Genomic DNA, 26,580 nt, shown 5'->3' on the forward strand with positions numbered 1-26,580 from the left:
TCAATTTGTTCCTAATCGAGGTGTGAACGCTCCTTAAGTTTCGTGTGTACAATACTTTAGTTAAAACGTTAAACTTTTGACGCCGGCCTTTTAAATTCTTCATAAATATTAATTTTGAAAATAAAAAAAAAATGTCGTATTATCAAGTAATTAGTGATCTTGTGAAAAATCAAAATTTTTCCATAAACACAGTGTGTCCTTCTTATATAAAACGTCTTGTTCCAGAAATAGAAGATCGTCCTTTACTCATTTTTCACAAAACTGTCAGTTTCATTGTTTACCTCTTTTTTCCATTATTTTGTTGAATATAAATTTAACAAATTTTTTTTTTTTAGAAACCAATGGAAATTCCTCAAGTAAGAACAGTTTCGTATGAAGAATGTGAAATAGGTTAGGGTTTTTTTCGAAACTATATATTAAAATTTAAAAAAAAAATTAAGGTTATTTTTATATTCTAATTGTAGATTCCAATCTCACTGGATCACCATTGGAGTATTCTTTTGGAAAAGATAGTTTTAGTGAAACTTTATTGCCAGCAAAGAGATTTTGGTTAAAGGAAGAAGAATATCATCTTCCAATCAGTGTAATTAGAGCACGGTAATTTTTTTTTTTTTTTAAATGAAATTTTTTCCTTTTTTTTAAAATTTTTTAATCAATATTTTTTTTTACAGCACAATTCTAAATTTATGTTTAGAATGTTCGAAACCAGATTGGAGAGTGACATTACTCGCAATTTGTAATCAGGAAGATAAACAAAAAACAATTTTATTGGGGACAAAAATCGGAAATACGTCACATGAAACAATACTAATTCGAATGGAAAAATCAAAAAGATTAAAAGAAATTGTCGACTGTAGTGATATTTTAAAAGAACATCTTAAAATATCATCTAACGAAACACATAAAGTATATAAATTTTAAAAAAAAATTTTTTATATATAAATATAAAAAAGAAAATTCTAAAATTTTTTTTTTTTCTATAAATAAATTTATTTTAGATAAAAATCGAAACTTTCTGCACATATGAATTATTTGGAACAAAAGAAATTTTTACCGATTTTTTGGATATTAATAAAAATAATTTCGAAGGTTATTTATGCATGGAAATTGAATGGAATAATTTGTCATTTTATCCGCCTTCAATTATATCAACAAAAACATTGATTATGGAAATTGCAGCAGGATGGAAAGGAAGTCCATTGGATAATTTGTGGGAGGAAATTTTATTGTTAAATTGTTTTTTATCAATTCTCGAAGAATATTCAAAAAATAATATGAGTTCTAGATACAGTGTAATGCCATTAAAATTTCCTGAAAATTTTCTCAATCCTAATGTTAAGGTAATTATTAAATTTTTATTATTTTTAATAGACGTTGTTTAGAAAAATTTATTCTTAATTTTTTTTTTTAGACTGATGAAGAAGTGATGGATAATTTAACTCGATTATTAAATGGCGATAATTCTTTTCTTGAAAATGAAAATGTTTATTTGAAAAAAAATACTGGTAATGAAGTGGAAATCGAGTTGAAATTGAAACAACATTTAGAAGATTTATCCGTGAGGCAAAATTTAGATTTTACTGATTATTTATGGATGGTTATAAAAGGTATTCTTTTTTTTTATTAAAATTTGAAATTTTCAACTAATAATTAAATTTTTTAGGTTCAGATAATTATCCAATAATAACGGATTGTATTCATGCAGTGTTTGAAGAAGTTGAGAAAAAAGACTACAAACCCCAGGTATAAAAATCCAAATATTTAAAAGTAAAAATAATCAATAAATAAAATTTATTTTTCCCTTAGATGAATGTCTCAAATGTAACTAGAACTGCCAAATTAATAATTGATATTATGAAACAAAAAGCGACAACTCCATTGTTAGCCGGAAGTTTACCATTAGAAATTCTCATTGATATTGGCATTGAAAAATTAATTAGAGATTACACTTATATTTTACTCAGTGCAAATCTCATTGATCGTCATGAACTTCAAGAAAAATTAAAAAGAAATATTAATGAAAAATTTGACGTAAAAAATTTTAGGTATTTTATTTTATTATTTTCTTTTTTAATTTTTGATATTATATTTAAATATTTTTATAAATTTTTACAGAAACAATTTATTAATTCTCAGTCAAATTCACATTTGTTTGGAATTTGCATTGCTTGCACAAACACATGTTGATTATCCCTCAGGAAATTTACAATCAATTTTTAAATGTGCCTATAATAAATTTACATCGAAAAAATCGCCAATTGATTCATTTGCACAATTAGAAGCAAATTCTATTTATAAGCTCAATGTTCCAATTCCAGACGATATTCTTAAACAAATTTTCGAAGGGTAAAAACTAATTTTTTAAAAAAAATAAATTTTTAATTTAGAAAAATTTTGTTTAGAAATTTATAAAATTCTTTTTTTTTTCAAAGCCCACCTACTTCGTGGAATGTTCGACTTTCGTCAACTGTTGGAATTACAAAAATTACAACTGGTGTTCATTATAGTCTAACACCAATTTTTCCACCCGATATTTCTCAAGAAGGTACGTGAAAAATTAAACAAGTATTAATTAAATTTTTTTCAATTTTTTGTTTTTTTTCAGATGGAACTGATGATCGCGAACAAATTTATTACGCCGCTTCTCAAATTTTATCCTCCTATAAAATATAATTGTAAAATTTTTTTTGAAATATTTTTCTTAATAAAATTAAAAAAAAAAAATAAAATTTTTAAATTAAAGCGGTCCCAGTCCCAACCAATTAAATGGCGGGAATTTAAAATTCGCGCCACAATTGGTGGATCGAATAAACGATTATACGCGTTCCTAAATGCATTAACTCTCGAAATGTGGAACAACTTTTCTCCCTAGTTTTTATAATCTATGGTTACTATATAGTTTCTGGTATATATATATATTCTGTGTATGTCGTTAAAAAGTGACTTGTGTAAAAAAAAAAGAAATCAAAAATACAATGTCAGTGTATTCACAGGATGCATAAGGAAATGCTCAATGAACGTTTAAAACATTTGCAAGCTGATATTTTACATAAAACAAGGTATTCATTGTTGATATTGACAAAAAGAAAAACAACTTTTCTTTCAACAACAATCCCCCCGATAGTCATCAATCTCAAAGAGGTTTTTTATTTTTCATATGTATAAATAATTTGTTCATGAAATATGAAACGCCATTTGGTTATATACTTTATAATTAATTGAATTATATAATTTTTTTGTTTGACTAATTAAAAACACTTGCAGTTGAATTAAGAGAATGATGCCATACAATCTTGGACGGACATGTTGAAAATAATGGCGTCGTTCTTGCTTGTGATTTCCATTTTTAAGTTTCAGTGACTTTAATATAAATTACTTGACGTGAAAACGAACATTTTAAGATTATTTCCACTTTCAATTATAATTGATTTTTTTTCCATTTTCCCCATTTTAAGTGCTTTGAAAAATGTTGATCTAATATATAGACAAAATTATTATCTATTTTGATATTTTTTTGGCGAAAAAAAAAAAATTCTATTTAAATTTTTGGGGACAATTTTATTGTGAAATAGTAAAAAAATGTTTTCTGAAATATTTGGTAGTTTAATTTTGAAAATGTAAATTAGGAACTATTTTTAATTTCGATCCATTGACATAACCTTATAGTTTCTGAAATAAAAATAAAACAGAGCTATTTCTTTCGATTAAATTTATATTTAAATACCTATATATTATTATTATTTCTTATATTGAATATTTTAAGTCTTCGTTTCTCCAAATTATAATAATTCGATATGAAAGAAAAATTTGTATTTATTTTCAGACAAATGTTCCTGTGTGAGAAACTAAGGGAATAAAAAGGGAAAAAATCAGCGCGCTAGAGTTTTTAAAAAAAAACAATTATTAGAGGGTAATAATAAAGCAAAATGGCAGAAGAGGGCAATGATGTGAAATCGGCGGGTCCGTCATCGCCTAAGAGTCCTCAGGATGTTTCAAGTGGAAAGCCAAATAGTCCTCGTTCACCGAAACAACCACGTCGTGTGAAAATCATTGAACAACTGGACAACTTGACAAAGGACGAGTTCGTGGCCAAATGGCGTGAACAGGATTTATATGTGGAATATCTAGAGGCACAGGCGGCAGCCCAGGAAGGTACTGAGATCACATGAGAGTGAGAGCATTTCACTCACCCACATTTCTTCTTAAAACTGAAAAATATTCAAAAAAAAAAAAAAAGAATAATAATAATAATAAATAAATAAATGAGTTTCTTTCGCTATTCCGAGGCAAGACTCTCTTAGAGACGCTAAGTTTTTCTTCTTTTTTTTTTCTTGGTTGTGAAATATTTTTTTTATTTTTTACACATCTGTGCGAGAACAAAAAAGAAAAAAAAATTTGAGTAAATTCTAAACGAGAAATAGATTTTTAAAACAAAAATCATTCATTTCTCACGAAAATTTGTTGAATTTTGAAAAAAAACTGAATTTCGTCAAATTTTCGTTTAACGTGATTTTTTATTTTCTCTCAAGATAAAAATTCTCCAGTGTTATAATAGAAATTTTTCCAAATAATTAAATTGTAACAAAAAATGAATTTGCAACAAAATTTAAAAATTACGTTCAGCGAAAATTTATAGGAATTTTTTTTCGCACAGAATTACTTATTACTAGCGTTTAAAAGATTGAGGAGCACAAGAATAATTTTAAGAAAAATGTTTTTAAGTGTTTTTTTTTTTTAGAATTTTAGCGATTGTGTTTTGTGTTGTGTCGGCAAAAAAAAGAAAAAAAAGAGTGAAAAGCAAAAAAAGAAGTGAATTTGTTTCCCCATATCAAAGCATTTTAGTGTGAGTGGTTAAAAAAATTTTCTCAATAATCGAGGAATTAGCTTCTTCAGTGCCTAGTGTTGGTGTTTAAAATTCTCACATTGTTTCACGATTTTTGATAAAAAAGAAAAGTTTTTTTCAAAAAAAAAAAAATATAAAAATCAAGTGCCAAAGAAAAAAGAAATCCAGTGCTTAATAATGTGATTTGTGATTAAAGCAACGAGAGAAAAATAGTTCTGAAGATATTTTCTTTAAAAAAAAAAATCACGCTTTTGAAAATTCAATTTTTTCTCTTTCTTTCTCTCTGAGACACGTACACATTTTTTTTTCTCTCCTTTTTCTCTCAATTTCTTATAAAAATGTCAAAAAAATCGGTTTGCTGGAAGCTATGCAGATTTCTCTGGGGGAGAAAATCAGAACACCGATGGAGCACAACCGATGGCGCCTGCAACAGCAGCAGATATATCAAAGTATGCGTCAATTAATGATGCCAATTGTCAGAGCAATCAATCTTAATCTATTAAAAAAAAAAAAAAAAAAAACTTCTTTTATAGTGCGCACATTATTAATAGTAGATTGAGCCAATAGGCATTTATTCTATAAAATCCCGTTTCCAAAAAAAAAAAATAATAATAACAAATTCGCCGCGATTCGTGTACGTTTTTTTTTAATTTCTTTTTTTACGAGTAGAAAATAGTGAAAGTAATAAACGAATTTTTGCAATTTCTTTACCTCTGGTACAATTCTCATATAGTTATAATCAATGAATTTGGAAAATAGATTCTTTTTCATTTTTTTGCAGAACTTATTTTTTATTTTAAATTTGCATTTCTTTGAAATATTTGGAATAAGGAATTGTGCCTGAAGGTGAAAAAAAATAATGGATTTTTAGATTGAAAAACAATTTTCTTGCAGGCGAAATTTCTTCGTTACGAGAATCAGAAGAGAAGTACAGACAACAATATTCTGAAGCATCGCATAGAGAAAAAATTCTAGTTAGAAGACTTGCTTCTAAGGAACAGGAATTACAGGAATATGTTGTAAGTTTTGTTTTTATATTAATTAAATTAATTTTTATTTAATTGCACTTTTTATTGCCAATAGAATCAAATTTCTGAAATGAAAGCCGCCCAAGCACCGTCCGCCGCAGCGTTGAGATCCGCCTTATTAGATCCTGCTGTAAATATTTTAATTCAAAAATTAAGACAAGAATTGACAACAACAAAAGCAAAATTGGAAGACACGCAAAATGAACTCAGTGCTTGGAAATTCACACCCGATAGGTATTTTGAAATTTTTCGGAAAAAAAAAAAAATGAAATAATTACTAAAAATTTATTAAATTTTATTTTCAATATTACAGCAATACTGGAAAGAGATTAATGGCAAAATGCAGATTGCTTTATCAAGAAAATGAAGAATTAGGAAGAATGATTGCCAGTGGGAGAATAGCAAAATTAGAAGGTGAACTTGCACTTCAAAAAGGTTTTAGTGAGGAAGTGAAAAAATCACAAAGTGGTAAGTTATTTTATAATTTCTACCGAAAAAAAAAATTGAAATACTAATTTCAAAATTTAAAATTAATAACGAATTCCCAACAGAATTAGATGAATTTCTCCAAGATTTGGATGAAGACGTTGAGGGAATGCAGAGTACAATATACTTTTTACAACAGGAATTACGTAAGGCCCGCGAATCAGTGACACTTTTACAACAGGAGAATGCATCATTGAAAACAAATTCAAGTGAAAATAATTTGACAAACGGTCTATCGCCACATACACCGCCAATTAAAACTGAATCAGAGGAAATTGTTGTTCAAAGTGTTGATTTGAAAAATGAAGAAAGTGAATTGTGTAAAGGTGCAAGAACTCCACCATTGCCTGATGAAAAATCAACAACAATAAGTGTTGGTGGTGAAAGTGATGAAAAATCGGAAAGAACTGATTTAAAAGGAATATCAGAAACAGAACAAAATGATGAAAGCTCACGTGATTCACCTGCCTTGATTATTAAAGTTGAAAATGAAGAGCTAAGTGATCGTGACGATGAGGAGGAATCATCACGAAACACTAATCGAAGGACGTTAAGGACTAAAAATAATAAAAATAATTTGAAATCTAGTGGTAAGACTAATGGTGAAGAAGTGTTGACAAGGACAACGAGGGGTAGGGATAGGACGAAGAGAGACAAAAGTGTACCGGGTAGTGATGAGGAAAGAATTCACAAAAAGAAACGAAGAGAAAGCATCATTTCGATTGATTACAACGAAGCCGATGACGATGCTTTGGTATTGACTAATGGCGAGACACTCCAAAGCGATCCTGAATAAATTTCTATTATCGAGTGGAAAATTTAAATATTCTTCCTTTGTTTTTTTTTTGTTTTTATAAAATGTGACCAAAGTAGGTTGCTGAAATCTAGTTAAAAAAAGTGAATTTCTTCAAGTTGAATATAAAATAATATTAAAAAGATTGAATAATAAAATTTGAATTATCATCTAGAAGAAAATTAAAAACACTTTTTTAAACTAGACTCTCTTGATCCTTGATTTTAGAATCAATTTTTCTAATTTACAAAAAAAAGGGTAAATTAAAAAAATTAATATATTAATTAATCGGAAACTTTTTCTTATTGAAAATATTTAAGCTGCTCAACTGGATTTTCAATTCATTTTCGAATTGCAATTTCAATGCTCTTCTCGTTTAATTAATTTTTTTTTCACGAGTAAGAGAAAATAATCTCCATCTCGGAATTTTTTTTTTTTTTGAATTCGAATTGAATTCAAATTTTAGTTCATTTTGAAATTCAATTATGAATTCTGATTTCAATTCTAGTTTTGATATTTTATTTAACGAGATAGAAATAAAAAATTGGCTTTCTTATTGGAAGAATTATTTTATTCTTAATTAAAATTAAGAAACGTTGTATATTTTGATGAATTGAAAACACTTTTTTTTTTACTAATAAACCGTGGGAATTTTTTTTTTTTTTAGAATAAATTCCAGGCTCTAAAAAACTTTTCTTTTCTCTGTATAAATATATATATAAATATTAATATTCCAACAATTCTAAACGTTTAATTGAAGGAAATTTAATTTCAAATATTATTAATTTCAGATAAATTAATGCAATGAAAAAAAGGACAAAATTTAAAATATTGTCTTTCAGTTTATTCTAATTTAAAAAAAAAAAATTATTTTTAATTTCGTTCACGTGAACGTTTAAAATATGAGGAATATTTAACGCAATTGATAGTGAATGTATGATAAATTATAATATTAAGGCCTGCATCTAATGTACTTTCAAGATTTGTAATATAAGATTGGGGATCTATTATTATACAATTTAAAAAAAAAAAAAGAATTAACAGTGTTTTGAAACGAGAGTTTTTTCAATAATTGTATAAAACGTTTGATATTTTCATTTCTCAGAATATATCAATTTTTTTTTTGGACCAATTGTACAAAATATTTAAATATTGATATTATTATCAATAGTAAAAAATTTGCAAAACAATTTTTGTTCTTTTGAAATATATTTATTTATTATTTTTTTTTTTTTGGACATTCCCAATTGAGTTTATTAGTGTTCTGAAAAGGAATTGTAGATTGTGAATAATCTATTTGTTTATTTGTAATTAAAATTTGACGATTGCAAAAAAAAAAAGAAAAAAAACGTATAATTATATTGTATTCTTTGTTGAATAGAAAATTTTTCAACTCGTCAATTTAGTAAAAAGAAAATTTAATTTCTCGTAAATTTTTGAATCTAATTTTTGTACAATAAAGATAATTAATAAAAAGAGATTATTTGTAAATAAGAAAATGGTGTTTTTTATCGTAATTTATTTTAATTGAATTTGTATTTTTTGGGAGTCTGTATTTTTGAATATTCAAATTCAAATTTTTTCCCGCCATGAAACAGAAGAATGTCGTCTGCTATTTGATACCTAACCAGCCTAACCTCGAAGGAAAGACAAAACAACCGTCAACTGCGGTGAAGTTATTTTATATTTTTATTATCTTAAAGTAATTGTCAGTGATATTAAAATGTCTGCTTCTAAATTATTAACAGAATCAACGGCAAAATTGTTTGTTTTTCGTAATATGAGTGTTGTTTCGTCAAAAATATTACTTTACAAAGAATACGGTGAACCATTCAATGTTCTTGAATGTCAAACTGATGAAATAAATAAACCGGGAATTAATCAGGTAATAATTTTATTATTAATTATTTGGGTTGAAATCGTGAAAATAATTAAATTATTTAGGTTAGGGTAAAATGGTTATTATCGCCTGTCAATCCGGCTGATATTAATACAATTCAGGGGAAATATCCCAGTAAACCAACATTGCCAGCAGTACCTGGCAATGAAGGTGTTGGTGAAATAATAGATCTTGGATTAAATGTTGAGAATTTAAAAATTGGCGATAGAGTTGTTCCAAATGCTTCAAATATTGGAACATGGAGAACGGAAGGAATTTATAAATCTGATGATCTTATGAAAATTCCAAAAGACATTGGAACTGTTGAAGCGAGTATGTTAAATGTAAATCCATGTACAGCTTATAGAATGTTGAAAGATTTTGTTCAACTTAATTCAGGAGATACAGTTATTCAAAACGGTGGAAATTCAGCTGTTGGACAATTAGTGACACAACTTTGTAAAATATGGAACTATAAAAATGTCAGTGTCGTTAGAGATAGATCTGATATTTCCGATTTAAAGGTATAGAAAAAATTTTTTTTTTTTATTTATTCTCTTTCTTAATTTAAAAAAAAAAAATGTGTATTTTTTAGTCACAACTCAAAGAAATGGGAGCGAGTGAAGTTTTAACGGAAAGTGAATTACGAAAAACGGATTTATTTAAAAGTAAAAAATTATCACAACCAAAATTAGCTTTAAATTGCATTGGTGGACAGAATGCAACTGATGTTTTGAGACATCTTTGTCATGGTGGTGTTATGGTCACTTATGGTGGAATGTCACGTGAGCCTGTTACTATTCCCACATCGGCTTTAATTTTCAAGGTAATTTTATTTCTATTTTATTAAAATTTCTAATAATTTCTTTTTAATGAAACGAAATTTCAAAAAAAATTGTTTTCCTCTTTTTTTTTTTTAGGACGTAACAGTAAAAGGTTTTTGGATGACAGCGTGGAATAAACAGAATTTAAATTCAAATGAAAGAATCAAAATGTATGAGGAGCTGGCAAAATATTTCAAAGATAAAAAATTAATTGCACCACCTTATAAAATTATTCCATTTTCAAATTATAAGGAAGCAATTGAAAATGCTTTAAAGCTTGATGGTAAACAGGGATTAAAATATATTCTCGATTTGGAGAAAAATTGAAAATTTTCTCTCTCTCTGTCGTGAAAATAACAAAAATTAGAAACAAAAATAAATATATAATTTTTGGATTATATGTGCATTTATTCAAAATGTACAAGTGTACAATATTTGCATTAAAAATGGAAAATTTTTTACTGATTTTTTTGATTACAAATCTCGAATGAACACTGGACGTTTATTATCGAACAGGAATAAAAATCAGGTAAATAAAATACTTAATTTTTTTTTTTTTAAATCAAGGTACAAAAAGATTGGAATAAATTAGAGAAATTAAAAAATAAATAAAAATCATTAAACTTCGTCGAGAAGTTTAAGAAGATCCATAGTTTGTTTGATATTCGTTGATTCGTCTTTTAAATCAGCGCACAAATTTTCTAATTTATTTTTGTATTCTTTATCAATACTTGCGTTATTTTCACTTAATTTCTCTTCATTTTCTTTTAATTCATTTCCATCATTTTGTGAATTCATATTCTCATCGCTTATATAAAGATTTAAACTAAATGGCCTTTCATATGTTGTTTCTTCAGTTCCCAATTGTAATGCAAGCATTCCAAGTTCAGCTTTAGATCCTGAATCGGTCATTAATTGTCGACTATTTCGTTTTAAACATGGTTTCAATGTTGATTTTGGAATATTTCCATACGAAGGACAGTATCTAAATTTAATTTTTTAATAATAATGAAATCAATTTTTTTTTCAAAAATAAATATATATACTTACATATTTCTTCCCAATAAAGTGATTCGATTGCCAAAAAGTTCGAAAGAGCCAAATTTTGTTTCATCGCAATTAACGTCTGTTAATTTTAAATTACCAATTTGTGACCTTTTTTGTTCGTATCTCTCGTTATAAGTTTGTTTTCCAATATTGAAGGTGGCATTTTCATTTTGAAGACCGAGTCTCAAAAGAATTGTCATTCGTATTTTTATTGGATTTAAAACTTGTAAACATTCGTTTCTCACTTTCCATATTTCCTCGTACGTTAGATTTGAATATAACTGTATTTTTTTTTTTTTTTATTATTAATTTTTAAAATAAAATTCTTATTTAAATTTTTTAATACTTACATCGATTATCATTTGATGAACTAAACTAACGCATTGGTGGGCATTTTCATCAGTAACCATATCTCGCATTGCATCAGTGTGATTTAATGTTATTAAAACAACTTCCCTTGGTCCAGTTGCAGTTGTCAATTGATATTTCACCATTGTGTACATTAATTCAAATAATTTATTCATACTGTTTCCATCTAATTTCATTATTGAACAGAGAATAACACTCTCTAAAATAGAACGAATCGAAGCAAGGTCCATTAATGGGGTTTTTTCAAAAATTAACGAAAGTGTTTTAGGATCCAACAAGGCGAGAGTTACATCATCAAGAACTGTAAATAAAATTTTTTTTATTTACATTATTCTCTCAAAAAAAAAAAATATTTTTTAACAATTCAAATTATAAAATTTCATTTAAATTGAAAATAATTAAAATTTTATTAAAAGTTTCTATATTAAAAAAAGAAAATTTGTTTTCTAAAAAGAAGAAAAACAATTTTAGTGCAAAAATCATTATTTGTGCCAGTTGTGCGTTTTGAATAATAAATTAATTTCTAGCCTTGAATAGATTTCTCAACATCGATCCTCTGTGCTTTTAATCTTTGTCGTAAAATATATAACATTTCGCCACCCAAATTGAGATAAAAAATAGGTGTCGTATTAATTGACATTTTGAATTTAAATATTAAATTTTCCCTTTTTTTTTCGTTTTTTTCGTTCAATTCTTTTGAAGAGTTTGTCTTATAATGACCAAATGTTTCCAAGGAAACGGCGCGATTTTTTTTTATAAAGTGGAACAGTGAAATATAATTTCAAAGTGAGTCGGCGCAGAAACATGTAACTTTCCACTTATACCTCAAGTGGACACACAGGTATGTATATATATATATATAGTAAATCATAAAAGAAAAAAATCAATTCATTATTTACAGTCGTAAAAAAATTTATTAGCCTTCTTGTAATTGTTTTTCATTTTATTTATCAATTTTATATTTTGCAAGTATTAGAATTTTTATACTATTCTATATTTGTAATTATATAATTATATAATTATATAATTTTTATTAAATAAAATATAAAAATTTATTTATTTGTACTTTGAAAATAAATTACCGCAAAAAAAAGAGAAAAACATTTTGAAATATTTTAAATCGCGCGCTTTTTTGATTGGCAACACTGTTTTTTTGAATTTGTAACCCAACCCTGACAATCATGGGAATTTTGTAATGTGATTGGAGATTTCAATAAGACGCCGTTCCCCCATTCTTGTTTAGGGAAACCAATGAAAATATGGAACGAAGAGAAATATTTGCTTGTGATTGGTTCTATTAAAGTGAAAAAACTTTCTAATAAAAATGGCGAAGTACGTAAACGAATTCCAAGCACTGTCACTTTTCTAACCTCTTTACGTCTCGGAATTTATTCTATAAAAATTGAATTAATAAAGTGAGAAAATTATTCTGTTTCACGTATTTTTCAATAATAAATATCATGATGTCTCGGTCTATACGTGCAGAAACTCGAAGTCGAGCTAAAGATGATGTTAAACGTGTTATGCAAGTTGTGGACAAAGTTAGACACTGGTAATGAAAACAATTGTTTTTTTTTCTCACAAATTTTTTCAATTTTTTTTTCCTCATGTTTTTCAAATAATTGTTTATTTATAACATTTGTGATTTTAATTTTCCAGGGAAAAAAAATGGGTGACCATAGGAGAAACAACAATGAAAATTTATAAATGGGTTCCAATTTCGACGCTTGAGCAAGTGAGTTTTATTTATTTATTTTTTTTCAATTTTTAAATCATTTTTTCACTATATAGTATTATTTATTGTTTTTTGTTTATATTTCAAACAATATTTTCTTGTGCTTAATATTGTTGAAATAATATTTTTTTAAATCTAGAATTACGTTTTTTTTTTAAATATTTGGGAACGAAACGTCGTTTCTTGTTTTAGAAAAGAAAATAAAGTTTTTAGACAGTATCTACAGGAAAAATTTTAATACATTTATTTTACTATTTTTTACATTATGAAAAATATATATTTTTTGTATTGTTTTACTTAAAAATAGAATTCAGTTTTTATAAGTTTATTTTATATTCAATGAAAATGGAAGAATTTTTTTTTTTTTTTTATTAAGAAGAGAAGAAGAAAGTGATTTTTCAAAATTGTTGAATTAATTAAAGAAAAAGTTAGAAGAAGAAAAGTAAGTAGTTATCTGTGATGCTGAGATCTTTAAATTTTATTTTATATTTTTTTTAACATTAATTAATTTTTTTTTTTAATTTTTATTTACATTTATATTTTTTATTCTTATTAATTTTTGTTTACCATTTAAACGAATGGAATAAATTTTGTTAATGCAGAAGAAAAAGAGTAAAATAGTAGCTGACAAAGAAAATGGATTACCGAGGAAAGGAGGTTTGGATTCTTCAAATTCAAATTTTGGACTCACAGAAGATTCAAATACATGTAAATTATTTTATTTTAATAAAATCAACAAAATTCGAAAAAGATAATAACGATCTTGTTTTTTTTTAGGTTTCTCAACAGTCAGTGATTCTCAAGGAATAACTGAATTCTCATCGCATTTAGGATTTTCCGAAGATTCTAATTCACAAAACAGTGAACCAACACCGAAACGATTAAAGACTGATTAAAAATAACGTCATTTATAATTTTAAATAATTTAAATAAATATATATATATCTCTAATGTTTATTAATTTACACACGTTGAAGTGTGTGAATATTATATGAATTTCACGGGTTATTAAGGAAATACGAGATAAACAAAAAGTCGTATTTCTTTTATACGATAATGTGTTTAAAGAAAATTTATTTGTACAATTAAAAAATTTTCGGAACAAAGAAATAATTTAAAATAGAAAAAAAATGCACAAATTCAATATTAGTGTCAAAATAACGAAAAATTAATCCATTTAATATTCATCGAAAAATAATCGTCAGATTTCAATATTCTGTGATTTAAAATCTAATTTTGTTATTTACAAAAATAGAGTATGACAAGGATTTTAGTTTTTTTTTTTTTTTTTTTTCATTTTGCGTTTGGTATATGTATTTCAATTAATTTGTGTTATTTAAGAATTATAATTTTCTTATTTAGATAATCTATATTACAAATTGTAAATATTACTTTGGAATAAGTTCTAATTGTAATTTTAAGGAACGAGTGACTGGATTTGTATGAGTGCATTACTTGTATGCATTTTATTAGAAGTACAACAAATCTTGACTACTTTTTAAATATATAAACTAAAAAAAAAAAAATTATATTTTTGTTATTATTTTCTATACAATTAGGCAAGATTGGAAAGTTACGTTTTTTCAATTTATATAAATAATTAAAAAAAAAAGAAAACGGATAACAAAAAATAAATCTTTGTCGAATTTTTAAAATTACAAAAAGAAAAGTGTAATTTACTGAAAGTTACGTAAGTTTAGTTTTCAAAAGTTACCGCGACTCAACGTAACTCAACGTAATAGTTGAAACGGTTTTTAGCGCGCCCAACAATTGGCATCGCCAGCTCTCTTTTAATACACGCAAAGAAAAGAAAAGAAAAAAAAAAAGAGAGGAAAAAAAAGTAAATGTGAGTTGTTTTGACTGTGAATTTTGTTCTATAGTGTTGAAAACACGCGGACTTGTAATACTTCGTGGTGAAATTCACGCGGACAAGATTATATTCTTTCGATGAATGAGTGACGTAACCTAAAAAAAAATCGAGTTGTATTTGGTGCAAGTAAAAACAAAAGAAAAAAAATTGTAGTGGAAGCGTCTATTTTATTTTAATTTCATCGGGAATTATAGCGATAGTATTTAAAAAAAAAAAACAAGAGAATTCAGTGTAACCGTTTTGTGTGACAAGTTGTTTTTTTTTTTTTTTTTGCTTTTACTATTTTGTGGCTAAAATAAGCAAAATGTCTGTGGATATTGAAGAAGGCGATTATCTTGGCTCATATCAGTGTTTTTTTAATAATTTCATCTCAAATTTAAATCCCGATGATCAACTCCCTGTAAAAATGTGCGGATATGATGTTACTGAAGGCGAAATTGTGGGTGAAGTCATCGATATGACTCTTCAATACCTCAATCAAAAGTAAGTGACACCGATGTAGTTAGTGAATTATTTCAATATATATATATATATATATATATATTATCTAATTCTTATCAATGAGTCATAGTAAATTTAATTTTTATCCACAAAGATAGAGAAACTCATCTTTGTTATAAATATTAATAAGAGAAATAGTTTTTCATTGTTATATAGTTATAAAGTGAAATTTTTTATATTTTCATAAATATTTCTATAATGAACAAATATTTATTTTTCTAATTAGTTTTTATTATTAAGTAAATACGTTTTTTTTTACGTTTGCTTTATGTATTTTAATGAAAATTGTTATTTCAACGGAACTGTTAATTGAAAGGATTTCTCTCTTTTCAAAAATTTGAATAATTATGTTAATAAGCCATACTTTCACCCTCTAATGAGAATGAAAAAAAGTTTAAATTTATAATTAGAATTGTTTATTATTTTTGAAAAAATTCTTAACATAGTTTTAAAAAATTTGAAGAAAAAAAAAAATTTATAATTTCTTTAAATATATAAAATAATTATAATTCAGCCATTGTGCAAAATCGAGAAGCGTAACATTTCAATTTATAAAACAGCTCGAAACGTGTATATTCTTGTTTTATGTGGTATTATGGAATCTTCTTGAAGTAACGTTTTGCAACCTGACCACTCTGCTCGTGTATCATGATCTGAAATGAAAGTAAATGCTTCTTTAAGCACTTTAAAATTTACGATATCAGTGAATATAATTTATTTTTAAAAAAACATATATATATTTTTTTTTTAATTTAATTTTCTACCAAAATCACTTCGTCTTCCTTAAATTCATATTTGCGTTCAGTCTTTTCATCATTTGGTCCTATTGAAGAAATCACAATGCAATCGTCTTCAATTTTTGCAACATTCTGTAAAAAAAAACTAATTAAAAAATAATCCCCGTGAAAATTAAAAAAAAAATGATTAAATTTAGACAAAACAAAAACAAAATCTATTTTTAATTTTTTTTCTTTCTTTTTTTTAAACTACTAATAAATAATAATACTTTTAAAATAACGCCTGATGGCATAGATTCTATGAATTCTTCTCCTAAAGTAAAAGTAAGTTCCACTGTGCGAAGTAAAGAAATAGTTTTGATGGTCCATTTATTGTCTTCTTCTTGTTTTATCTCTAGATTAGGTCTTGTAGTCAATATCATTTTTCTTGGAATGTAGGGAACTCCTGTTATTATTAAAATTTTGTTAAATTAAAAATTTAAATGATCAAAAATTAAAAAATGTAATTAATTATTTGTAAATATTAAATTTAATTAATTGCAGTTTTAATTCTTTTTTTTCGACAATTGTAATTATATTCTCAACTTACCAATGGCTTTGAAATATTCATCGAGATTTTCATTTCGTTCGTGTTGATATCTTCCTTCTTTTGGTGCCATTTTTTTTTATTCTCGACAATTTAAAAAATTTTCTTTCAAATAATATAGAAAAACGTTTATAAAAGTCAATTGAATCAATTTGAATTCATTGAAAGTTAATTACTTTTTATTATCAAAAAAAATGATTTCATCCCACTTTTGCAAATCGTGTTATCTCTGATATCTAGATAATGATAAATTACGTAAATAATAAATATTGAAGTTGATATTAAAAAATTACGTAAAAATTCTTTTTATTATGAGGAAAGAAATAAAAATAGTTTTGTCATTTTTATAATAGAATATTTTTTTTTAGTTAACAAAAAAAGTAGAAATGAGACTTTTTTTAAAAAAAAATTGTTTTACAATTATAATTTTAATTTCAGATTCTGTCCACCAAGTTTACAATCACACATGGTTCAATTAGTAATAGATGAAGTAAAGTCAATATGTCGAACGCAACCCGAAGATTGTGGCCTAAAACCTTATGAAAATAGTAAGTTTTTCATTTTAATTAATTTTTTTACAGATTTTTAAATTTCTAAAAATTATTTAATAGAAAATTTGTTATTTTCAATTTTTTTTTTTATTTATTAGATTTATTTTCTTCATTGTTATTGCAAAGTTTTTATAATTTTTCCCTACAAATTTAAAAAAAAAAACAGTGAATAAAAATGTTTTTTTTTATTTATTTTTTAGAAATGAATTTAATAATTAAATTTTAAATAAAATTTTATTTCAGCATTTGCTCCTTTAAAATTGATGCAAGCAGTGATAAGCAAAATAAATCAAATTTGCTTTCGATATTTGGACAATAGTCGTTTGGCCTTATTACCGCCACCGCCTTCAACCCCATTGCCTTTAACAACATGTTATGCTATTAAAAATACAAGAAGAAAAATGGAAGATCGTTCCGTTGTTTTATATGATTTAAATACAATGTTCAGTATTAAAGTAAGTTTATTAATTTTTAAAATAGAAATCAAATTTTTAATTCAATTTCGAAATAAACCAACATTTATGTCTTATTGAAATTATTAAATAATTACTGTTAAATTCAATTTAAAAGGAAAATTTTAATTCCCCGTATAAATTGAATAAATAAATTAAAATTTAAAAATGAATATTGAAAAAAAATTCTGTATTTTGTGTTTAAAAAATTAAATTCATTTTCAGGATGATTCCATTGTAAATTACTATGCAGTATTTGATGGACATAGTGGACAAGATGCGGCAGTTTATTGTGCTGCTCATCTTCATCAGTATTTAGTGGAAAGTCCACATTATCCTAAGGATCCAGAAAATGCCTTAAAAGATGCTTTCTTGACAACTGACGCTCGATTTATTAAAAAGGTACATTTTATTTCAATAACAAAACAATATAAATTAATAAATTTTAGTTAATTGTTTTATTTAATGAAAACAAATTTTCTGTTTTTTTTTTAGAATATTAACAGTGGAAGTACCGCCGTTTGTGCTTTGTTAGTAAACAAAACTTTGTACATAGCTTGGGCTGGAGATTCACAAGCCGCTTTAATAAAAGACGGCAATTCCATTCAACTCGTTAATCCACATAAACCAAACAGAGAAGTAAGTAATTTCAATTTAATAACAATTTTCTCCGTTAAAAAGGAAACTTTAATTAATTAAAAAATTTTATTATTAGAGTTTATTAATTAAATTACAGTTAATTTTTTAAAATTTCAATTTAATAATCATTAAATTTAATACCAAAAGATTCTGCAATTACAATTTCTTGCGAAGAATATGATCATACAAAATAATATCCTCATATCCTTGGCTATGAATTATTTTTCGATATGTTCCAATTCCGGGAAATGAAATATTTGGATTAATATAAATAAAATGACGATCGTGAATATTTTTAAAATAAAACTTTTTTCTCCTATCAATAATTGGCTGATAATTTTTCGTTTTATTTAAAATTGTTTTTCTTCTTTTACCATGATAATAACCTAAATCATTGTGATTAATTTGTAATTTTTTTTCACCATGAAAAAATGATAACCAATTTTCAATTTCCAAACGATATGCGTAATCAATGTAACCGGAAATTTCGATTTGTGATTTAATATAGTAGCGGAGAAATATTATTGTCGATATATGCCCGAGGCGATTTTCCCTCTCGCGAATAGCCAATTCCATTTGAAGGAAATTAATGGGTGTTATTAATTCCGAATACAAAATGTAAGGCTTATAAATTGGATATTCTAAATTATGAACAATTTCTTGACGTTTGTTAAATGTCAATTTTGATAGAGTTTCTTGTTTACTACGATAACCAAGTTTCACTATTTCACGTGCAATTTTTTTGTTTTTTAAATAAAAATAATCATCATCAGTCACTAATGAATCCAAATAATCGTCATAATTTTGAAATTTTAATAAATCACGATCATTGTAAATTTGTGTTCCCAATAGAGCCATATTTGCAGAAAAAAAAAAAAAAAAAAATTGAAATTTATTTTAATATTAAAATTTTGTCAGATAAAATAATTGAATATCTAATAAAGAATCAGTGAAGTTATAATAATAATTTATGAAATAATGAAATATTTGTGAAATTATTGAATTATTAAATATTTATTTAATAAATATTTATTTAATTATTTACAAAATATAAAATTATTAAAATTATTTTTCAATTTTCTGAAATTTAGAAAATAAAATTTTTGTTTCTATTTTACAGGATGAAATGAAAAGAATCGAGAAGGAGGGAGGCTGTGTTATTCACTATGGTGTTTGGCGAGTTAATGGACATCTCAATGTTTCGAGGTCAATAGGTGAGTGAATTATTTTTTTTAACTTCATTAAAAAAGTGAAAATATTTTTAATTTTAATATTTTGAGAAAAAAAAAAAATTTGTTTCTTGTAATAACTGAATACGTGAAATGAAAATTATTAGATAATTTTAAAACTTAATATATGAGAACAAGTGCCGTTGAACCATGAGCGACATTAAACTGGGCATTAACTCTTCCTCTTTCATTTTCATAAATTGGGTGTTTCATTACAATTTAAAATTCCACATTTTATTTTCTTTTTTCGGCTTATATAATTTTTAAATTTTATGAAATAAATTACAATTTGAATTAAAATAATTAATTACAATTACAATTTGAAATGCAAATAAAAGTTTAGAAGTTTTTAATAATAGATTTTTAATTAAAATTCTAATTATTTTTAATTGTAATAGATAATAAAAAATCGAAATAAGATTTTGAATTGAAATGGATAATTAAAATTGAAATAAGTTTCATGAATATTAGAATAAAAAGAAAATTATTTAGTTTTTAAATACCAAAAACTTGTTGCATATAACAATATATATATATCGTGAACTCACTTAAAGATTTTTACAATTTTACAAGCGGCACTCCTTTTTTTCACTTTACAGTATCTTGAACACAAATCGCTCGAAAAATTTAGTTTTATCTGTCAAATTAAAAATTTAGTTTTCGGTAAAATTTATTTTCATTAAATAATGAGAAATATTTCAAAATTTCTCGCCTGCTGCGTACTTGATTTACTTCTATTTTTTTTTTTTAAAAAAAAAGAGAATACTCCAAGCATCTGTTTGGCTTGAGAAAACTTTATTCACTCCACAGATGGCAACACTCGTTTCATTTTTATCGATTTTCAATTATTTGCAAATAACAATTATAATAATTTAAAATATTCAATATTTTTATTTGAAAATTTTATTTTATGAAAAATTTTCTCTAATGTTAATTTTTTAATTTAATTAAATTTTAAATTTTTAATTATAAAATTAAATTTCAATGGCTGAAAAGTTGATTTTATATATATATATTTTTTTTTCCAAACGAGTTCTCTCGTCTTCGCGGTTTTGTGGTTTACAATACTTTTTGACACTTCCTAAGAAAGTTTCTGTCTCTTTATTATTTTACGTTTCAGTAATTTCTCTCGAGGAAATTGTAACTTTATATATAAGAACATGAGACCCATTTTTCAAATAAATTTAAAAAAAAAACTTTTTCTGTACTCTAAAATTTATTTCAAAAAATAATTCATTCTTTGAGATTTTTTTATGCACTTTTTTTCATTCTTCTGGTTCTAAATAATTATTTTTTAAAAAAAAAATTATACATAGAATTTAAAATAATAAAAATTTATTATTTAGTAATTTTTTATTTTCTATAAATAATATTTAAATGAATTAGAAATTTTTATTCTGAAAAAAAAAAATTGACAAGAATGAGAGATTTGAGAAATTGATAAATTAGCAAGGTTTATTACAAATGAGGTACTTATTAATTATTATTATTATTTGAAAGGGGGACAAAATGTGAGTCAGCTAACCCTCGAACAATATATATATATATATATATATGATTTTGTTTGAAACAACCGTACGAGGAAGTGGCAACCAAGTAGGGTAACCATTGGACCAGACACAATCGTCCACACTACCATTTAGGGTCGCGTGAAAATTCTGGACGCGTGTCGAGTATCCTGTTGGCTTCCATTGCAAACGGCTGACACAATACTACGTGCAACTATCCTTTAATCAAATTTGATTAGGTTATTTAATTTCACTAGTCGTCTCACAAAAATATCTCAATGAATCTTCAAAAAAACACTTTTTTTTTTTTTTCTTATGCTTTCTCCACTATTGTTTTGAAAAATAAATTCTTTTATCAAAAATAAATATTTTTGGAGAATCACAATTTTTTTTGGGGGGGGAAATTCTATTATCAAAAATATAAATATATATATAGAAAAAGAAAAAAAAAAGTATGTTGAAATATGTAATGTAATAACCGGAAGCGCCCACGCTACTTTGGCGCCATTATGTAGATCAGCCTCACATTCATTAATTAGGTGATTAAACTTAATTATGACTGTCTTGAATACTGATTCTACTTCACTTGCGTGTTTTTAAAGTGTATAGATATATAGTCTCCTCTAAAAGCACCTTTTGTTGATGCTGGCACAAAATGTTTATTCTCATTAATATTAAAAATATTTCCAATTAATATTAATTTCCCCGTATCAGACTGTAACAGTGACTTAATTTTTTTTTTATTTACAATAATGGGAAAAATTTATTTTTCAATAAAATTTTAATAAAAATTAAATAGAGATTTGGAAAAAATATAATCAAAACCAAAATAAATAATTAGTGAATAATAATAATTAATTTCAAAAATAAAATTTTGGTGTTAATAATAAAAAGTTGTAATTTTTTTTTTATTTATTTATTTATAGAAAAACTAATTTATGATTTTGATTTTAGGTGACAAACAATATAAACCATGCATCTCAAGTGAACCGGAAATTCTCAAAGTTCCGTTCGATGGAAGTGAGGATTTTTTGATAATAGCCTGCGATGGATTTTGGGATTGCATTGACGAAAAGAAAGCTGCTGCCATTCTCTATGACTTAATTGAAACGAATTCACGTGAGTAATTCCTTTTTTTTCTATTACTTTAAATTTTCACATCGAAAAAGTGAAATAAAATTTTTTATGAAAAAAAGTTTTTTAAAAAAAAAATTGAAATTATTTTAACCGCGGTGAGAAAAGAAAAAAAATTTAAATCGCGTTTTGGAAAAAAGAAGTAATTAATTTTCTATTACTATTTGCATTTTTAATTACAAAGTATAGATGAATTTGGTTTTTCTTTTATTTTTTTTTTAATAATGAATATTATTGCAAAGAAAAAGAAAAAATTGTAGTACATTTTTCATTTGGATGGCAGAATTGTGTTAAGCGTTCTTCTGTAGTTAAGTTACGCTCTGTATCTTGACTACAGGGTCGGATTCAGGAGGAAATACCTGTGGTCAATGGCGTGACTTTCAATTCAAACATTTCTCCATTTTACACTAAAGGAAATTATCCTTTTTTTTAAATTCAAAATTTGATATTTTCTAGTATTAAAAAAAATAATAATAGACTTTTGTGGTAGAGAATTTAATTAACGATTTTCAAGTATTTTTAATTGAGTTTGAATTTGAATAAACGAAAAGACTGACGCGTGCCACAATTCTCGTTGTGTTCGATAATAATTGCCGCGAGCTTACGAAGCAATTGGTGACAATCTCTCTCTCTTTCTCTCATTTTTTTTTCTCGTTGCCAAATGTGTTTCCCACATATATACACACACAATGAATAGACCTTGGCGAAGCAGAACGAGAAATTTCGTTTCACAAACAATGGTCGCTAATTCTCTTTTCTCTTCTGTTTCTGGCCTAATCGCGTTTCTCGTCCTCGTTCCCCTCTCGTAATTAGAGGATTTTAGAGAACGAGTCAAAAAAGTTTCGTGTTTTAACAATTTTAATCCAAATAAAAAAGCAACGAAATAAGAAAAATTGGAGAAAATTTACCAGCGAAATCAAAAAATTATATTTTTCTCAAAAAAAAAAATTGTCTAAATGAAAATTTAAAATTCTTTGAATCAAAAAACTTTTTATTATCTAACTATTGTCAACAAATTTAAATGGAAGATAAAATAAATCGCTTCCGTTGGCGTAATTTATGTAACTTATGACTAAGAGTTTTTTTTTTAAACATTTATTCTTTGTATATTCAATTATTATTATTTTTTTTTTTTTGTTTCTTGTGCTCTTCCGAGAAATATGCATTTTCCCAGGAAACGAAATATAATGCAAGTCCTCAGTTTTCAGGAAACTTTATGACTTTAATAAAACTTTCAGTGCCATAGAAAATTACTTCTTAGAAACAAAATCATCTCTGGAGGTGAAAATTATTATCTAGTTTATAATTTAGAATTTTTTTTGCATTTCTGGTTTCTTCAAAATTAAAACAATTTTTTGAAGAACGATTTTTTTTTGGTAAATAATGGAATTATTATTTTGTGAACGAATTTAATGATGCACTGGAATATATTTGTGTATATATATATATATATAAACAGTGGTGCATCGCACTTCTCGAGGGCATGCCTCACTGCCCACTGTATTTGCCCTCCTCTTTCTTCTTTCATAGGGCGAACAAGTCCAGACCATTCACTTGTTCGTCATCCGCTTGCCAAGTTGGCTGACAGAAGCCATTCTCTTTGCAATTATTTTTAAAAAAAAAAAAAAAAATTAAAAGAAAAATATTCATAGATTTGTGTCGGAAAGAATGATTATTCTCTCGATGAATTTTTAATCTCGTTCTCTTTCTCTCTCTCTAACGCTCGGTTTTGTCTCTTTATTGATGGGTATTAATAGTTACTTCCACGATTCACATTTGCGAGGATATTTCACCATCATTCAACCAGAATCCACACGATTAGAATCGAGAATTTTAGTTCCTCGTTCAATGAGATTCATCATCTAGTGGTGATTCATGTACTATCTGAAAATTCTTGAGAGTGCCTCCTATAGTGTCGACAAGGATAGAAGGATATTGTGTACGCTGCCAGTTGTTGCTACCTTATCTTCATTGTCGATTTTTTGGTGAGTGATTTGCTTTTTCCTACTCCCAAAGAAAAAAAAAAAAAAACTAACCTTCTTTCTTTGATAATAAAATACAATTTTTCGAATTGTTCCAAGCTGAAAAAAAAACAAAATTTTATTTTTTCCAAAAAGAAAATATTTTCACTAATAATTTTTTTTTTTCTATTTGGAGAAAAAAAATTAGTTTCTTTTTGATAAAATCTTTTTTTTTGGGGAGAGAAAATAAATATTTGTTCTCAGAGGCAAATAAATATTTATTTGTTTCAAAATAAATTTTATTTGAGTTATATAAAAATTTTATTTGCGCAAAATATAATTTTATTTATGCTAAATAAATTCTTTTATTTGAAACAAAAAAAAATTTTATTAGTGGGACAAATTTTTATTTGCTTGAAATAAAATTTTTTTTCTCAATTATAACGCCAGTAAAATATTTCTTTGGGTGTGAACAATTTTTTTCAGTATTTTCAATAAAATCTTTTTTTTTTTTTGGTGGGTGGGAGGAAATGAAAATATTTTTTTTTCACTAATAAATAAATAATTTTTATAATTTATTTATTTTAGTTTATTATTATATTATTTATATAATATAAAATCGAAAAAAAAAAAATTGAAAAATACTTTGAAGAGAAAAAATTAGGAAACGAATATTTTTCTCGTTTAAAGATTTCCGCGTCACGTCACTTCCTTTTCTCATATCGATGCCTGGCGGTTTTATAATCGAGAAAAAAAAAAAGAAGAAGTGTAGTTTCCTTTTGATTTTAATCTTTCGTATAGTAGCTCTCAAGAACTCTTCAAGAAGAAAAGAGAGTTCGTTAAGAACTACGTAAAATGAGTTTCTGAAGAGAGGAGTCTTTACCTTTTGTTTATTTAGTTTATCCAATTTTCAATCTCTTCTCTTTATAAGGCAAGTCTTAATGGGAAACCAATCCTGTCGATATCTTGATTCTTAAGAGTTTATGGCTTCTAGGAAGTAAACCTGAAAGGATTTTTTTCTTCTTCTTCTTCTTCTTCAAGTTTCTCACAATTTAACATGAAAAATTAAGTTTTTATTTTTTCTACACTAAAAATTATTTCATTTTTTTCGAATTAAAAAAATGAAATAATTTTCTTTTTTTTTTAAATGAAAACATTTTTTAATTTGAAAAATAGAACTCTATTTTTCTTCTTTTAGTCTATTCGATATTTTTTTTCCAAAATTAAAAATTTTTTCATAAACTTTTTTTTTAAATTAAAATAATTTTTGATGAAAAAAAAATTTTTTTTCTCAAGTTCGACCAGTAAAATTACAAACTAAATATGAAAACATACTTTCCGGCTGGACGAAATAAGAACGTAAGCATCGCGTGATGGGAATAATAATATATAATTAATAATGCGAAGCGAATATCTCATATATATATATATGCGAATCCGTTATTTTTATTATTATTATTATTCTTCTTTTTAACTTTTGTTCTTGCAATGCGAATTCGACGCCCTTCAGAAAAAAAAGAAAGAGACGACAATATTCTTTGAGAATACATATATGTATATATGTATTCTTTGATTTTGTAGCGAACATGCAATCATGTGCCATATATATATATATATATATAAACGTGACTTGTATTTCACTCTTCGTGCAGGAACGTAATCAAACGTCCGGGAGTGTTTTACTTAAGATTTCAATTCACTGGTCTTGGGGATTCGGTACAATAAAGTTGAATCACTCGCATGGAAAAATCTGATCAGATTCAAGGACGTTGACACAGTTTCTAAAAGTTTCTTTCATATTAGTCTAGAATTCGATTTTATTTGAATTTATTTCTAGTTCATTTTTTTTTTTTCGAGAATTTTTTTCTTTTTTGCTATTATTTTATTATTCAACTTGAAAGCTTGTAATAATAAATAATGATAATAATAATAAAATTAATAAAACTAATAATAATAATTAATAAACAATAATTAATAAATAATAATTAATAAACAATAATAATAAATAAATAATAATAACAATTATTATAATAATTATAACAATAATAATTTTTTTATTTTATTGTTATTATTTTTATTATTATTATTATAAAACAGAAAATTTGCATAAAAATTTTTTTTTTTTATTTTTTATTACGTAATAGGTTATATAATATTTTTTTTTAGAAGAATAATAAATAAAACTTGAAAGATTATAAAAAACAGTAAATTTAAAAACAAAAATTTTTGTTGAAATACAAAATGCAAATAATAAATATTAATATTATAACACGTTCAATTTTAATTTTGGAATTGGATCAGAGAATTTTTAGATCAAGTTTGTAGGTATATATATATATTAAAAAAAAAGTTGGTTTCGTGACTTTGAAGCTATTAAATTGCAATCATATTTTACAACAATGTACACT

The 26,580-nt window shown here is 25.3% G+C and overlaps 8 protein-coding genes and 1 long non-coding RNA gene across 12 annotated transcripts in view; 5 read left to right on the forward strand and 4 right to left on the reverse strand.

The window, feature by feature from the left end:
• The first annotated feature begins 43 nt into the window (after nucleotides 1-43).
• On the forward strand, nucleotides 44-2,732 carry LOC127284235 (protein zwilch homolog). The gene is made up of 11 exons (XM_051309574.1): nucleotides 44-263; nucleotides 336-390; nucleotides 465-597; nucleotides 672-906; nucleotides 999-1,340; nucleotides 1,412-1,607; nucleotides 1,664-1,743; nucleotides 1,807-2,045; nucleotides 2,116-2,346; nucleotides 2,433-2,545; nucleotides 2,606-2,732. Exons 1-11 carry the CDS (start codon nucleotides 132-134, stop codon nucleotides 2,671-2,673), a joined length of 1,824 nt encoding a protein of 607 aa, XP_051165531.1. The 5' UTR covers nucleotides 44-131; the 3' UTR covers nucleotides 2,674-2,732.
• Nucleotides 2,733-2,891: 159 nt separating this feature from the next.
• On the forward strand, nucleotides 2,892-7,310 carry LOC127284203 (pre-mRNA-splicing regulator female-lethal(2)D). 2 transcript variants are annotated; one of them, XM_051309526.1, is made up of 6 exons: nucleotides 2,892-3,059; nucleotides 3,824-4,152; nucleotides 5,738-5,862; nucleotides 5,927-6,105; nucleotides 6,185-6,339; nucleotides 6,423-7,310. In XM_051309526.1, exons 2-6 carry the CDS (start codon nucleotides 3,927-3,929, stop codon nucleotides 7,151-7,153), a joined length of 1,416 nt encoding a protein of 471 aa, XP_051165483.1. In that variant the 5' UTR covers nucleotides 2,892-3,059; nucleotides 3,824-3,926; the 3' UTR covers nucleotides 7,154-7,310. The 2 variants fall into 2 exon arrangements, with proteins under 2 accessions (XP_051165483.1, XP_051165485.1); XM_051309528.1 differs by lacking the exons at nucleotides 2,892-3,059; nucleotides 3,824-4,152 and adding an exon at nucleotides 4,777-5,292.
• A 1,476-nt stretch (nucleotides 7,311-8,786) lies between these two features.
• LOC127284182 (enoyl-[acyl-carrier-protein] reductase, mitochondrial) lies at nucleotides 8,787-10,318 on the forward strand. The gene is made up of 4 exons (XM_051309503.1): nucleotides 8,787-9,035; nucleotides 9,095-9,553; nucleotides 9,625-9,855; nucleotides 9,950-10,318. The coding sequence occupies exons 1-4, from the start codon at nucleotides 8,874-8,876 to the stop codon at nucleotides 10,178-10,180; spliced, it is 1,083 nt and encodes a 360-aa protein (XP_051165460.1). The 5' UTR covers nucleotides 8,787-8,873; the 3' UTR covers nucleotides 10,181-10,318.
• A 117-nt stretch (nucleotides 10,319-10,435) lies between these two features.
• LOC127284183 (protein OSCP1) lies at nucleotides 10,436-12,156 on the reverse strand. Its single transcript, XM_051309504.1, has 4 exons — nucleotides 11,798-12,156; nucleotides 11,251-11,570; nucleotides 10,904-11,181; nucleotides 10,436-10,838 (listed from the first exon to the last, which is right to left on the reverse strand). Exons 1-4 carry the CDS (start codon nucleotides 11,907-11,909, stop codon nucleotides 10,472-10,474), a joined length of 1,077 nt encoding a protein of 358 aa, XP_051165461.1. The 5' UTR covers nucleotides 11,910-12,156; the 3' UTR covers nucleotides 10,436-10,471.
• Nucleotides 12,157-12,577: 421 nt separating this feature from the next.
• On the forward strand, nucleotides 12,578-14,533 carry LOC127284195 (B-cell CLL/lymphoma 7 protein family member B). The gene is made up of 4 exons (XM_051309521.1): nucleotides 12,578-12,821; nucleotides 12,929-13,004; nucleotides 13,607-13,712; nucleotides 13,782-14,533. Exons 1-4 carry the CDS (start codon nucleotides 12,730-12,732, stop codon nucleotides 13,898-13,900), a joined length of 393 nt encoding a protein of 130 aa, XP_051165478.1. The 5' UTR covers nucleotides 12,578-12,729; the 3' UTR covers nucleotides 13,901-14,533.
• A 211-nt stretch (nucleotides 14,534-14,744) lies between these two features.
• The window catches only part of LOC127284172 (FK506-binding protein 5-like), a 63,050-nt gene continuing 51,214 nt past the window's right edge, over nucleotides 14,745-26,580 (forward strand). The window contains exons 1-7 of the mRNA XM_051309488.1: nucleotides 14,745-15,357; nucleotides 17,137-17,246; nucleotides 17,493-17,704; nucleotides 17,927-18,103; nucleotides 18,197-18,340; nucleotides 19,461-19,554; nucleotides 22,032-22,196. Of these exons, the coding sequence (XP_051165445.1) occupies nucleotides 15,179-15,357; nucleotides 17,137-17,246; nucleotides 17,493-17,704; nucleotides 17,927-18,103; nucleotides 18,197-18,340; nucleotides 19,461-19,554; nucleotides 22,032-22,196 (1,081 nt within the window). The 5' untranslated portion in view covers nucleotides 14,745-15,178. The remainder of the gene's footprint in view (nucleotides 15,358-17,136; nucleotides 17,247-17,492; nucleotides 17,705-17,926; nucleotides 18,104-18,196; nucleotides 18,341-19,460; nucleotides 19,555-22,031; nucleotides 22,197-26,580) is intronic.
• LOC127284194 (sodium/calcium exchanger regulatory protein 1-like) lies at nucleotides 15,775-20,325 on the reverse strand. The gene is made up of 5 exons (XM_051309520.1): nucleotides 20,118-20,325; nucleotides 16,702-16,934; nucleotides 16,382-16,557; nucleotides 16,140-16,244; nucleotides 15,775-16,028 (listed from the first exon to the last, which is right to left on the reverse strand). Exons 2-5 carry the CDS (start codon nucleotides 16,769-16,771, stop codon nucleotides 15,969-15,971), a joined length of 411 nt encoding a protein of 136 aa, XP_051165477.1. The 5' UTR covers nucleotides 16,772-16,934; nucleotides 20,118-20,325; the 3' UTR covers nucleotides 15,775-15,968.
• Nucleotides 18,362-19,198, reverse strand: LOC127284187 (cilia- and flagella-associated protein 299-like). The gene has a single exon (XM_051309509.1). The coding sequence runs from the start codon at nucleotides 19,196-19,198 to the stop codon at nucleotides 18,497-18,499; it is 702 nt and encodes a 233-aa protein (XP_051165466.1). The 3' UTR covers nucleotides 18,362-18,496.
• LOC127284197 (uncharacterized) overlaps nucleotides 23,850-26,580 on the reverse strand; it is a 39,641-nt gene continuing 36,910 nt past the window's right edge. For all 3 annotated transcript variants that reach the window (XR_007843443.1, XR_007843442.1, XR_007843444.1), the window contains exons 2-3: nucleotides 25,056-25,175; nucleotides 23,850-24,292 (exon numbers count right to left, since the gene is read on the reverse strand). This is a non-coding gene — a long non-coding RNA (uncharacterized LOC127284197). The remainder of the gene's footprint in view (nucleotides 24,293-25,055; nucleotides 25,176-26,580) is intronic.

The sequence above is a fragment of the Leptopilina boulardi genome, unplaced genomic scaffold (assembly GCF_019393585.1).
Source record: "Leptopilina boulardi isolate dan_hultmark-lab unplaced genomic scaffold, ZJU_Lbou_2.1 LbouV2_32, whole genome shotgun sequence".
NCBI lineage: Eukaryota > Metazoa > Arthropoda > Insecta > Hymenoptera > Figitidae > Leptopilina > Leptopilina boulardi.

Bases quoted from the DNA above. Each gene is read 5' to 3' on its own strand.
- LOC127284235 (XM_051309574.1), top strand. From the start codon at position 132: ATGTCGTATTATCAAGTAATTAGTGATCTTGTGAAAAATCAAAATTTT. The intron at 264-335 runs GTCAGTTTCATT...TTTTTTTTTTAG, and splicing joins TACTCATTTTTCACAAAACT to AAACCAATGGAAATTCCTCA. The intron at 2,546-2,605 runs GTACGTGAAAAA...GTTTTTTTTCAG, and splicing joins ACCCGATATTTCTCAAGAAG to ATGGAACTGATGATCGCGAA.
- LOC127284203 (XM_051309526.1), top strand. From the start codon at position 3,927: ATGGCAGAAGAGGGCAATGATGTGAAATCGGCGGGTCCGTCATCGCCT. The intron at 5,863-5,926 runs GTAAGTTTTGTT...TATTGCCAATAG, and splicing joins AGGAATTACAGGAATATGTT to AATCAAATTTCTGAAATGAA. The intron at 6,340-6,422 runs GTAAGTTATTTT...AATTCCCAACAG, and splicing joins AGTGAAAAAATCACAAAGTG to AATTAGATGAATTTCTCCAA.
- LOC127284182 (XM_051309503.1), top strand. From the start codon at position 8,874: ATGTCTGCTTCTAAATTATTAACAGAATCAACGGCAAAATTGTTTGTT. The intron at 9,036-9,094 runs GTAATAATTTTA...TAAATTATTTAG, and splicing joins ATAAACCGGGAATTAATCAG to GTTAGGGTAAAATGGTTATT. The intron at 9,856-9,949 runs GTAATTTTATTT...TTTTTTTTTTAG, and splicing joins CATCGGCTTTAATTTTCAAG to GACGTAACAGTAAAAGGTTT.
- LOC127284183 (XM_051309504.1), bottom strand. From the start codon at position 11,909: ATGTCAATTAATACGACACCTATTTTTTATCTCAATTTGGGTGGCGAA. The intron at 11,571-11,797 runs GCTAGAAATTAA...TTTTATTTACAG, and splicing joins TGTTGAGAAATCTATTCAAG to TTCTTGATGATGTAACTCTC. The intron at 10,839-10,903 runs GTAAGTATATAT...AATTAAATTTAG, and splicing joins ACTTTATTGGGAAGAAATAT to ATACTGTCCTTCGTATGGAA.
- LOC127284195 (XM_051309521.1), top strand. From the start codon at position 12,730: ATGATGTCTCGGTCTATACGTGCAGAAACTCGAAGTCGAGCTAAAGAT. The intron at 13,005-13,606 runs GTGAGTTTTATT...TTGTTAATGCAG, and splicing joins CAATTTCGACGCTTGAGCAA to AAGAAAAAGAGTAAAATAGT. The intron at 13,713-13,781 runs GTAAATTATTTT...GTTTTTTTTTAG, and splicing joins CACAGAAGATTCAAATACAT to GTTTCTCAACAGTCAGTGAT.
- LOC127284194 (XM_051309520.1), bottom strand. From the start codon at position 16,771: ATGGCACCAAAAGAAGGAAGATATCAACACGAACGAAATGAAAATCTC. The intron at 16,558-16,701 runs GTAAGTTGAGAA...TAATAATAACAG, and splicing joins TGAATATTTCAAAGCCATTG to GAGTTCCCTACATTCCAAGA. The intron at 16,245-16,381 runs GTATTATTATTT...TTTTTTTTACAG, and splicing joins CATCAGGCGTTATTTTAAAA to AATGTTGCAAAAATTGAAGA.
- LOC127284187 (XM_051309509.1), bottom strand. From the start codon at position 19,198: ATGGCTCTATTGGGAACACAAATTTACAATGATCGTGATTTATTAAAA.